This window comes from Solea solea, chromosome 13, assembly GCF_958295425.1.
Source record: "Solea solea chromosome 13, fSolSol10.1, whole genome shotgun sequence".
Lineage (NCBI taxonomy): Eukaryota > Metazoa > Chordata > Actinopteri > Pleuronectiformes > Soleidae > Solea > Solea solea.
In genome coordinates this window covers 18,912,927-18,926,020 of record NC_081146.1, presented here as the reverse complement: position 1 = coordinate 18,926,020, position 13,094 = coordinate 18,912,927, and the positions used below count along the sequence as shown (strand labels likewise).

General features: G+C 37.5%; 1 protein-coding gene across 1 annotated transcript; it reads right to left on the bottom strand.

Moving 5' to 3' along the window:
* Positions 1–2,476: 2,476 nt before the first annotated feature.
* LOC131470844 (lysosomal-associated transmembrane protein 4B-like) lies at positions 2,477–12,973 on the bottom strand. Its single transcript, XM_058646873.1, has 7 exons — positions 12,722–12,973; positions 11,155–11,266; positions 9,288–9,361; positions 8,607–8,729; positions 7,586–7,684; positions 5,953–6,048; positions 2,477–3,663 (listed from the first exon to the last, which is right to left on the bottom strand). Exons 1-7 carry the CDS (start codon positions 12,818–12,820, stop codon positions 3,583–3,585), a joined length of 684 nt encoding a protein of 227 aa, XP_058502856.1. The 5' UTR covers positions 12,821–12,973; the 3' UTR covers positions 2,477–3,582.
* Positions 12,974–13,094: the final 121 nt, after the last annotated feature.

The following is a 13,094-nucleotide window of genomic DNA, read 5'->3' as shown; positions in this document are numbered from 1 at the left end:
GTGTATTATAGTTTCATGAATGAAGATGTGATTTTTGTTTTTGTTTTGCTTTAGCCTCCAAATTACAGACTTTTGTAATAATTACTCTGTACATAATAGCGTGTATAATAATGTCATTATAATGTTTCCGGTTGTCTAACTTAACCTTCACTGACATTTCATTAATTTACTACATTTTATTATGAGACAAATATCTTGCATATAGGTGACAAGTATAAGTATCTGTGTCAAGAGGTGCTACATATAGGTCAATGCCCATAAAAGATATAAATAGTGACCTCTTGGATGTTTGACCTGTCCAGCTTCAAGTTTCACACTAACTTGGCACAGGACTTGATAAATACCATTTCAGAAAGGATATTATGTAAAAACACGGATGAAATGGTTTGTAAACATGTGTGAGTGACGCAGGAAGGACACGTCTCCCTCTCGTCTGATGTCATATGAAGTAGACGGAGTCCGTCGGCATGTGTTTTTCAGGCTGTTTGGCTGCACAGGTGGTGTATCGTGATTTACAAACGCCACAGTCCCCTGGAGAGCCACTCATGTTCAGGCTGCAGGACCAGCTGCTGTCAGAAACACCTCAGACGACTAGAATCCCCTATTTTGACATTGTGGACATCTCTCGCTCAGCTCTGATCAGGGTGAGGACATTGGTTCACAGTTCAGCGTGTCGGCAGCTCTGGCAGATGCACAGATTTGTAAATATGGGAGCTGCTGACCTAAGACTCAGGGGATCCATGTTGCACCGCACACAGTGTTTGACCTGTGACCTCACATCTGTCTGTCTGCCTTCAGGTCAGTCAACGCTGCAAGATCACGGTTGTCTATTATGAAGAATGATTATAATTAACAAGGGAAACCTCTGTCAGTTATGTGGTGGACTCAAACATGTCAGAGTAAACATTCCCATTTCCTGAAAGCCAAGGCGACGTGTTTACTGTCAAACACAAAAACAGCATGGGACCCCGTCTCTGTTTTGGACATCATCTCTAATGACTATTCATTATGCATGTCATGTGAACTAAGTTGTTACCTAACTTAGAACAGGTGACAGTTGTTGTTTCCTCTTCTTGAACATGTTTTCTTGAAAAACTAAAGAATGAAGTTCTCCGTCAAGAAGTTGCAAATCTCTGCAGTTCTCCGCCAAACTAAACAGACTCATGCTATTAGAAATAAAACTTCTTACCTACTTACCTACCTAAATAAAAATTTCTCCAACTCCTGTTTCAAAATCTCCCAAAAAATACCAACAATGAGTCAAAAGAAGATTCCCCAGCAGAAGAACTGTAAACCAACTGTAAACACGCAGAAATGTGTGTGATAGCTCTGCTCTTTACTCCATCCACTCTCTGCTTCTCTCTTCACTCCCACTCTGACTTCAACCACAGGGACGCCTCTTGTTCAGCAAGTGGGGAAAAAAACACACATTCTACAGACATTTTGCCAGCAGGTAGTTGAATTAGAACTGCTTAATTTTATATAAACCTGTTCATATGAACACAAAAGAAGTCAATGTGAGTCTTAAACCTTCGTACTTAAATTAATAAATGGCATTCATTTAAGTTTTTTTTTTGTTTTGTTTGTTTTGTACATTTAATTAATGAATAATTACAATAATACAATGGTTGTGTTTAGTCTTAAATGACTTTTAAAAGCTCAGAATCTGAACATATGCTGTATTGATAAATGTAATTCATACATGAGAAACAGATGAAAACCTGGCATAACTGAGGGATAAAAGTTAAAAGTATTTAAACCACTAAGCTCATTTGTGTAGTCTCAGTTGGTTGACGCGTAATAACGCTTGGTTGAACTCTCCATACGTTGTGTGATGGTTCACAAATAAACAGTTGCAAATGTAAATCTAATATAACTAACACTGGTGATGCATAAAATAAACAAATACGCCAAAATAAAAGGCAGGATTAGTTCAATAATTGAGGATTTTAGTCATAGATTTGGTTGGTTTGACCCAAATAGGTTAGAGATGTGAATCATAATTTTTTTGTAGACAACAAACTTTGTCTCAGCTCACAAAAACAATAAAACTAAACCACAAAGATATCGATGTTAGCTTAATATAGCCAGGTAGTTCTTTATTGTTGATGTAATAATGTTAATGTTAGCTGGCTGTATTTAGGACTTTAGTTCACTTAAGCACCTGTTAGCTTTAGCTACTAACACAAACTGTGGAATATATGCTAAAAAAAAACTGAACTGGCTAGCTATAGCCTTTGCTTTAGAGATAGCAACTCAATAATAATGACGGATATAATTATTTTGTGTCCAAACCTTTGACAGGAAAAGTTAGCTGTAGTTTAGTCCAAATCAGAGTTCATACACAAGTGTCGTCTTGACTTTTTTTCTCAGAATCTTTAATCTTATGCTGTTTTATTTTATTTTTTACTTTCTTTCAAAAAAAATTTACGTGTCACCCTCAAACTCTTCCATTAAAATAAAACACATACATCAGTCAGTAGAATTAGATTTTAATAGACAAATAAATGCGACATTTATATTTTTCAGCAGTCTTCAAGTTTGACTTGTGTGTCCTCACGGGACATTCTGTGTCCTCACAGGACATTGTGTGTCCGGAAGCCTTATGCTAGTATATCTGCATCTGGTGGAACAGACTCGTGTTCAGACAGAAAATCCTCCCACTGGCTTTAATTTAAAAAACACAACCAGGGTCCATATTTACTGAGCCTCTTAATGTAAAGAGGCCTGATCCAGAGTCTTAGCAACAGGTTCCCCTGAGCAACTCATTCAATCACTTCAATGAGCAAACTGATTCCAGATCAGTGCTACTTCAGCGCAAGTCATTATAGATAAATAGCAGCTCTTGACATTTCCGTAGAAACAAACATTGACATTTAAAATTCAGGAGGGTTGACCAGCATATCCCAACACTTGTGACGTGTATACCAGAAGACAATTATGTCTGCAGCCGAGTATAACAGTAAAATAAGATTGGAAGTTGAATAAATACTAGTTTGCTGAAAGCTCGTGTCAGATTACAGGTAGACGCAGTTCAAAGTGTTACTTTGTGTATACACTGTAAAACGCACAGCATCGCAGAGAAAGTCTTGAATGAAGGCAATTCAACCCCAATCACAAGCAGGGGCAAAGCAAACGGGAAACAAGTCACAACTCTTCACTCATTACTATCAGCATATTTGCATGTGTTTACGTTACAGTAAATACCGTATGAATATCAAATGTAAACACTCACAAAACACTATCACAGAAACACACAGAATAAATACACAAAATCTGTCATCTATCGTCTAGTGCTTTTTATCCGTTATTTCACTGCGATGCATCAGAACGTACATTATTTCTTTAGTAATACCAACAGAGTTGATGATTTCACCAATAAATAACAGGAGTGATGAGAGGTCATCGTGGTGACCGTGATGAGTTTGCACAATGCATAATGCATGTGACATCGTTTTATAAATGTTTTAATGTGTGAGCAGCTCCACTGTACCATGGAGAGGCAGTGTGGTGCTTTTAATTTAGCTAGACTTTGATAAACAACAAGGTGCAGTGGTGAGTGGCAGCATCCCGGAAACGTCCTCATGCTGTAGCAGTGATGTACGGTGGAGGAGCCTGCTTGGTATGGACGCTGACACTGTCGTCGCAGGGAGGAAGCAGCACCTGGAGAGGAAGAAGAGACTTTTTTTGTTAAAACACATTACGGCGGGGGCAGATAATCAACAGTCTAGCAAAACTAGACAAGGTACATAGAGGAAAAACTTCAAACTAAAACAGGAAATGAGGAACTAAGAACCAGACAGGCACAATTAAAGAAAACAGATTAATAATAAGTCAAACAAAAAGCGTCAGGAGTCATGACAATATGTGACTTGTCTGTACAATACATCCAGTAAATTGCCTCATGTGGAATTAATTAACCAACCTTTCACCAAAAACAATGTATAACTTATATACTGCCTGTCCAAAAGCCACAAATGTATGAGTTGTGATCTGTGGTGAGCTCTAATTGAATATGTCTGGCTCTGGCTGAAAACGCACACCCACAGGAGGTGAAGCAAATGTAAGGTAAGAGTCCTGATGTTCTCTCTGTACAGCACAGGTGTTTTACCCATTAGCAGCATGTGTGTGTGTGTGTGTGAGCACATTTCTGTTTCGTAGAACCCAAAAACATCACATAAAGTCATGCAGCGTAAAGTGTCGTGGCTTGTTTCAAACTGTGTGGAATGTTGCACTCAGGAGTGTCGAGCTGCTGACTGAGGAGCGCAGGTATTCACAAAATACCTGTGAAACACAACACGCTGCACGGTCAAGAATCCTTCGATAGTCATAACATATTACTAGTGTTTATACAGCCTTGTTTTACGTCTCCTTTCTGTCAAAGTAGTTTTAATGATCCATGTGTGGGCAGCAGGGCAGTGGCAGTGCGCCGGCCAGACATGGACAACAGGACACCAACAGGAAACTCCAGTACAGTGAGAAAAGACCTCACTGTACCGCCATAGTGTTTTATCCATCGTCATAATGGCTTTGCCAGGAAGGAGTCTCAACACTCCCTCTGTGTGTCTTCATTCATCTATTCTGCTGCATTCTTTATAAAACTACCTGCTACTACTGTTACATTTCCTTTCCTCTCTCTTCCACACAATGAATTTACAGCTGCCACAAACCTATGTAGGCGATCAACACGTGACACAAAGTCTGGATGGAATTAAAGAAGTCATTTCTCCACTGGAGTTCTGCTTTTACAAATGAAATAACCACGGAGTAAGTCAAGATCAGAAACGGTTTTACGGTTTAACTCTGAAATAACTAACTGTAACTCACACTACACATGGCCCGAGTGAGTGTGAATGTTTTTAGGGCTGTGGTGAGAGCTCTCCCGTCATTATTTTACTTTTCACAAACACGTCACTAACAGGAAAACTGGAAAATGTGATGAATATTCTCACAGGAGGTCCAATGAGACAAAAGAAATACTGACTTTCCTCACAGGGTTTGTTTGAGAACAGACTCAGACTCATTGTCACTTAATTAAGTTAGAAGTCTCGAGATATTCTCTACTTTTTCCTGTCAACAAATCCCATGTGAACCTCCCAAAACCAACTACATAACAAATACCTACCTACATAAATATACACATTATTACTTGATTAAGAAGTCAAATTATAGTTATTTACTTGCATTACTGAACAGGAAAAAAATTGTTTTAGTGGTTAAATGTTATATTTGATTTAATTTCTGACTTTTCAGAGAAGAAGTCCAGTGAGCCGGCTCAAATTGGGTGAATTCAGTTTGTTATTTGCCAAGTAATTAACAATAAAAAAAACACCTTAGTGAAAGATTTCCAAAATAATTTGTTTTCTCGTTTTTATGACAGGTGGTCTAATAAGTTAAGCACTGTATATATTTAGTCAACATACAAGCCAATTGTAATATATCAACAAGGCTGAAATATTTAAATAAATAAGAGGATCAATATATCAAATTGTCCCTTACATACATGATTTACATGTTTCATTCCGACTCCCATAATCAATCCAACTGTAAATACACAGCAATGTACCAAATGTGTATTATTCCACTGCTGAAAATAGTCTCCCCAAAAAAGTTAGTACACATTACACAGCTGCTTTCAGGAAATCCCTAAGCCTTGAAATGTGACTAATGTGTTATGATAATCATTGGTTATCATCAGCTTCAGTCTTTAAAACCTGATTTTAAAAGTAATTTAAGAAATGCCCGTCGTATGATGAAATAAGGATGGTCATTTATTGCCATTGCAAAACACTACACTTGTTCCTAAACATCCTCAACAAGTGTAAAATATAATAGAAATAGTAAATGTAAATAAATGTACAGTACACTGTTGTGCAATTTGGTAAAAATTAATATCCAATACAAATGAATAAATGATGTAATGATGCATTAATAAAGTCACAGGTGACTTACCGTGGTGTCGTTGGTCGTCACATAGAACAGGATTTCAGAGGCTCCGCGGCCGTTCACGTATCTGTAGCAGTTCCACACACATGCTATGAGGTAAGCCTGATACGACACAAAAAAACAAACACAAAGAAATACAAATTGAAACAATAAAATTGTACCAAAGTGTTGTACCACAATACAATTAGGTCATGTTGTACCCTCTGAGTTTTCAACTCCTGACTCAGCACTTGGATCATGCAAGTGTTGAGTCAGGAGTTTAAAACTGTTTTCTGTTTGCTCTTTTTATATTTCAGAGGTTGTCTCATGCTCACCTGCACACATGTTATAAAAAGCCTAAAACACACAGTAAGAAATAAGATGGCCTTTCCATTTAAATTTAATTACACAACCTATATCAAGATATTTTATTTTTATATTGCTTATATGTTCTACAGTATTCTATTGTTTTATTGTTGAATTAGTTTTTTGGTAGTATGTTTCTATATTTCATCTCTGATGTACAGCACTTTGTTTCAGATGTTTTTTTTGAAGTGCTTTATAAATAAAGTTGGATTGGATATGTGACCAGCATGTTATTCACAGAAAGTCTCACAAAAAGACCGTAAAATCAAACTGTAATTCGTCGTTGTTGTTGTTCAGACTGTGTTTGTAGGGTCTATGTGTGTGGTTCATACTCTATATCATTTGGAGGAGCACAGTTCCTGTTTTTCTCTGTCATCCAGCAATCATGTTGCCTCAGTGGGTAGCCTGCTACTGGATATGTGCGGCCAAACACAACACATCTGTTACATCCATCCATCCGCGAACAAGAGCCAAAGCCAGACTGAGCTCTCTCGCTTGTGTTTATTATAGTACTTCTGCACTGATACTGACTTTTACACGATATGTCTAACAGGACACGTTTCAGGTGACGTGTCCTGTTAGACTGCATCTGTGGTGAGATACATTGCTCTTACCAAAACGTCAATTAAATCATACAATAAATGTACTGTATACAGGGTTCCCACACTGCAGCACACTCTGCATCTGGCCAAGTGATTGTCCTTGGGATCTTGGTCATGTCAGTCTTTGTCATTTTCTTTGGTAAGACAGAGATCGTGGAATTTTCATTTCCTAGGCATCAAGTCAACATTCCTCTTTTACTCATTACTCTATTACTATTATTCTGCATGGAATCTCACGTCAACAACGGAGAGAGACAGTGTCCACAACACTGCTAGTTAATTACGACTGGATGTAGGCCTAGTCAACGTACATCAAGCAATGCAGGGCATGAAACAGTAGGTGGCGTCATAACAAACAAGGGCACATTGACGGCGAGACATGTACGTAAACTTAACTTCTTTCTTGCACAAAATTCAAGCACTTTCAATGACCCAAGTCTATTTAGATTGTCAATTTTCAAAAACTTTTTTTTTCAAATTCACACACTTTCACTTTAAGGGTTAAGCCTTTCGTTATGTCTATTTAAATGTCAAGTCCTTCGTTATTTTTGCCATTTTATTGTGTACCTCAAGCCGGGAGTCTCTGCAAAAATTTCATTATGTCCTCATAATGACAATAAAAACTTCTTGAAACTTGAATCTTGAATCTTTCAAGGATTTCAAGGTACACTGAGGTTAAAAAACAACCTTACCTTGAAGCCGAGAATGCAGCCAATGAAGAGCAGCACCATGAGAACCAAGCACACATTACTGAGAGCTGCAATCTCCTCTTTGTAGGGGAAGTTATCAGGCTGCACATGAATCAGGAAAAACAACATTCAGTAAACATCACAGAGACATCCACTCATTTGACAGTGTCGGCAGCTGTAGCAACACATAAATACTGACATGTGAAACAATAAATGAAAAGTCAAACGTGTGCAAAAATCATTGTGAACCTCAAAGAAGCTGGTAAATGTCAATGACTTCACGAACTGAAGCCCTAAATGACTGTCTAGTTAATGTTGTTTGAAGATTTGTCCACACTTATGTCACTGATACAAGTTTTCGTCGCCTTTCTCTTTCTCTCTCTGCACTGTGAGAAAGATTGAGAGGATCTGGACCTTTCCAACAATCCAAACAAGTGTCTTCTGATTTTTTCAGGCTGGTTTGAACAGATTATCTGGTCCAATAATCCAGTAGTGTGAGGGGTTAACAGATGCGATTTTAACGTCTGAACAGTGATTTTCTGACGACGACCGTCCGCCTCCATGTCTGTTTCTATTCTGAAGTCACATTAAATCACACAAGTTTCGGGGAAGTCCCAGGGAGAGCTCCCTGAAATTGTTTGAACGCCAAGTGTGTGGTCCTGTGCTTTCACTGGATCCTCTAGTCCAGTGTTTCTCAATCCTGGTCCTGGGGACCCACAGCCCTGTATGTTTTAGATGTTTCCCAACACACCTGATTCAAATGTTCAGCTCATCAAGCTCATCTGATAACGACCCATTTATTTGAATCAAGTGTGCAGCGGGTCCCGATGGCCAGGATTGTGTTGCTCTAGTCTGTGCTTTCTCAGGATTAAAACATTGAAAATCGGTAACAAATTGTGTTGTGTTTGTGGTCACGTTTTATAAAATCAAGTCAGATTTGGTAATCCTCTAGTGGGCCAGGTTTTAGCCTCAGAAAAGGGGATTTAGTTTCACCTTTAAGAGAAAAACACTTCAGGTTTCTCACCAGTTGCTGCAGGTAGTCCTGTACCGTGTTGGGGTAAACCACAATGCTGACAGCGACCAGGGTGTTGAGAGCAAAGTCAAATATTTGGTAGCAGAAAAATGGGATGATCCAAGCGGCTCGTAGCTGGAAGAGACACATGAGTCAGGAGGAGGAGGATATGTTTATCTGTGAGCAGAGACTCAAGCTGCACTGTTTAACCAACACTGTGGACATAAATCATGCCTCAAACTGGGTCACACAAGAAGATTATAGTGACCTTAAAATGATGACACAGGAGAATTTTCTTTTAATGTTCACAAAGACTCTAAAATAGATGTTGTGTAGGTGTGTGTGGCAGGGGACTAGTGACATTAATAAAACACTTTAGGTTAGAGAAATAAACATTTTCTTCTCCTTTGTTCTAAATTGTAAAATTGTGCAGGACGCTTAGTTAAGGTCTTCAGCACTGTTTACTTTAACTTCATTTTTATTTTCAGTGTCATGCCTTCTGGCCACATCCCACATTATTATATAAGAAAAGGGCACCATTCTTATACAAAAAAAGTAAACTTTATACCTGTAATACCTGCATGAGCAGAACAAATCAAAGAACAAAGAGTGTTTTTCTCTCTCAAGATAACAAGCTAATCATGTTTCATAGGTTAACAGCCAACAGTTTGTGCATCATTTCCATGTGTTTACCTTGTATGCACCATATGTTGCCATCCCACATATAAGAATCATCAGCAGAGAGATCGCAGAGGCGATGCACATATCTGTGACAGCAGGAAAAGTCAAATTAGAGATACATTTTTGTCCATTTATTTTACTGTGTTTGCTTGTTTGTATTTGTTTTCATGGTCGAGTCACATCCAAGTCCACATTGAGTTCCAGAAGGTGTTTACAACATCATGTTCTGCTGATCTGGAGAAAACTGCGTGTCAGAAGGAATAAATAAATGACATGCTGCAACTGACAACCAGACAAGGAAATAATGTCATTAGAGCTGCAATTGATTAATCTGTCGATTATTTTCTCGATTAATCATTTGGTCCATAAAATATCAGAAAACCTTAAAAAATGTTGATCGGTGTTTGTCAAACCTGGGAATGATGATGTTCTCAAATGTCTTGTTTTGTCCACAAACCAAAATGATTAACTTTTAATGATTTCTTTGTTATCCAGAGCAAAGAAATGAAGAAAATATTCACATTTAAGAAGCTTAAACATAATAATTGATTCATCGATTATTAATCGATTATTACAGCACCAGGCTCGATTTTTCAGCAAAATTAACTGCATATCTCAAGGCATATGGCTTAACGCGTATTGCACCTTTAATGCCAGCCATCAATCGAAAGTGGTTCACAAAAAAAATGTTATTAACAGGAGAAAAAGGTCAATAAAAATTAAATGAACACAAGGAATAAAAGGGAAAACCAATGTTTAAAATGTAAAGGCTGAAGGCTATAACATTAAAAGCCAGATTGAAAACCTGTCGACCAGTTAAACATGGAAACTAAGCATTTCTCAAGTGTGGCAGTAAAAATTAGGTGGTTTATTGAATGAAATGATGGATTTTCATTACTTGCACTTACATCATTGCACAGAGAAACTCTTAATGAAAACAAACCTTCACATTTAAAAGCTTTAGAATTATTATGAAGACTGAAAAAACACGATTATCACAATATTTAAGTCACAATAATTAAGTCATGATACAATATTATCATGATATTAACATCGTGATACGATATTATCACAATATTTTAGTCACAATATTTAAGTCATGATACGATATTATCATGATATTTAAGTCATGATACTATATTATCATGATATTAATGTCGTGATACGATATTATCACAATATTTTAGTCACAATATTTAAGTCATGATAGGATATTATTATGATATTTAAGTCACGATACAATATTATCACGATATTCCAGTCACAATATTTCAGTCGTGATACAATATTATCACAATATTTAAGTCACAGTACGATATTATCACAATATTTAAGTCACAATACGATATTATCACAATATTTAAGCCTTGATAATTATCATGATATTGCAATATTCAAAAAATCATATATTGCAACACAACAGTTCCAGTGAGAGTGACCACTTGGCACCATCTAGTGGACTGAAACATAAAAAAAAAAATATGCTAATCCACAAAGAGTTTCATGTTTATTTGTAACATCGGTTAAACATTTTATGCTAAAAAATAAAATAAAAATGCAAAATATTGCAATACACACACGGTGCCAACTGAATTATTTCAATATGTCATTAGTATATCTGTACTAATGTTTGATGTAGTAAAAAGTGACCAAAAAATCATGCAGACTAACACACTGCACTTTTTTTTTGTGTTGACTGTTGTCAAGACAAATGTGTGTGAAAATAAATTATACCATTAGTCATTGTCATTTTTAAAAACATTTAGACTCAACATTATAGACAGGGAGAGCAGCAGGGCTAAAATCAGAACACTTGTTGACAGTGTCTCTGTTTTTCTATTTTCTGTTATTCTGCTCCTGCGCCATGGGCTTTACTTACTTGCATCATCCATGACGTCCAGGTCATTAGCCAACTCAGCGCTGGTCAGGTGATACTGCTCCGGATCACTGAGAGCCGTCAGCAGGATGAGCAACACCACGGCATTGATGAGCTTAAGGACAGAGGACTTATGGTCAGATAAAGGCAGCAATATGGACACAGACCCACAGAAAGTCATCATTAAAAGACTATAAATACTTGTCGTGTATGCTTACTTTCTAAAAAAATCCTCACTTACATCTTATCCCTTTGGTTCAGCTGTACTAAAAAACGACACACGTACAGTAAAAGCGGGGAGTCCAGGCTCATGAACATGCCTTTGTTTGGTCTGGTTTTGTGCGGCTCATTATGCAGATGACTCACTCACTCACCCCCACTGATCAGGTGAGTGCAATGGAAAATTCTCAGAAGCCAATTTGCAGCTTGACACCAAAGCCTGGTAACTGAAGAGGCCCACTGCTAATTTATTCATAGGGAGCAAAGACAGAGGGTATGTCCACATGGTAAGTTAAAGGGATAGTTCACTTTAGTTTTTTATTTGACAAAGAAGATGAGGTGTATGAGGTTCCTATGTTACAAACAGTAAACGCTGCCTGTGAAAATAATTTATGCATTGGTTTGATGTGAAGTGCGCCAGCAGATAAAATGTGTCATAAAAGATAAAAAAATTCTAATAGTACACTATGCTATGTGAATATTTTCAAAGGATTAACCTTCAATCAAACATAGCTTTTCTACGGCAACATAATTCAACGTGCAGAAGCTCTGTTACCTGAGGCAAATGGTAAACCACTGAAAATATTCCTAATATAATAATGTACAGTAAGAATATTATGAATGTATTAATTGATTGATTGATTGGCAGGTTGTACTCAATTACCTAGGATAAAAGTGACTGCTAAATGACATGTAATGTAATGTAATGATTATATTCCTATTCGCATCAGAACAAAGCAGGAAATGGTGTTTCACTTCTCCTGTCTCCCTCTCCAAACAGCCTTACTGCATGTAACACACTACTACCTGGTGTGTGTGTGTTTCCATCAGCCTTGATTTCAATGTATCTTTTCAAACTAAACCACTGCAGTTTTTACAGCACAGGAAGGTGGAAAACGTTGGTGCAGAGATATAAGTTCAGTTGCATGTGCACTAAAAACTCATTCAGTGAATAAAGGATGATGTTTTGAAATCACACACTTTCCCTGCAGTGGAAAAATGGTGCAAACAGCAGCAGATATTTACTACAGTAAGAAATGAAAGCAGCAAGACAACCATGTATCAACACATTCAAAAAAAGGCACATTATTATTATTATTATTATTATTATTATTATTATTATTATTAATAATAATTATTTCTTGCCTGAAATGATGCACATTTAAGTAAAATAACCTATTTATAAAAACTTACCTCAGTAACTTTAACACATCAAACAACACATGATGGTCTTAAAAATAATGACATATAATATTAAAATAATGATATGAAGAGCAGCTGATGTTTATGTTAGGTGTAAAGTGTTGGTAGGTGGATGAATGAATGAATGAATGTGTCAGGCGGCGCTCACCATGTACCAGACGCCCAGGATGATGGTTCCTGTGCGGACATGGCAGCACAGACAGCAGCTGCTGGAGAACCAGCGCTCCCACAGAGAAATCATCATCATCGTGTCCGCTTTATCACACACTGACGCGGATACAGTGTCCACAGACAGACAGTGTCGACAGACAGAGAGAGAGACAGACAGGCGTCCACCGAGAGTCAATGACGAAATAACAACCAACGGACCGACTGAACGACTAACGGCTGCTGCTCGTCACTGAGGTGAATTAACAGAGCGGAAGAGCAGCCACCGTCAAAGTAGCGAAGCCTTCAAAATAAAACACAGTATTCGAACTCCAGCAGTCGCCATAATCGTTAACGTTTGACCTGTACGAAGA

Bases quoted from the DNA above. Each gene is read 5' to 3' on its own strand.
- LOC131470844 (XM_058646873.1), bottom strand. From the start codon at position 12,820: ATGATGATGATTTCTCTGTGGGAGCGCTGGTTCTCCAGCAGCTGCTGT. The intron at 9,362-11,154 runs GTAAGTAAAGCC...CTGCTGTCACAG, and splicing joins GGACGTCATGGATGATGCAA to ATATGTGCATCGCCTCTGCG. The intron at 3,664-5,952 runs GTAAGTCACCTG...CTTCCTCTCCAG, and splicing joins TGACGACCAACGACACCACG to GTGCTGCTTCCTCCCTGCGA.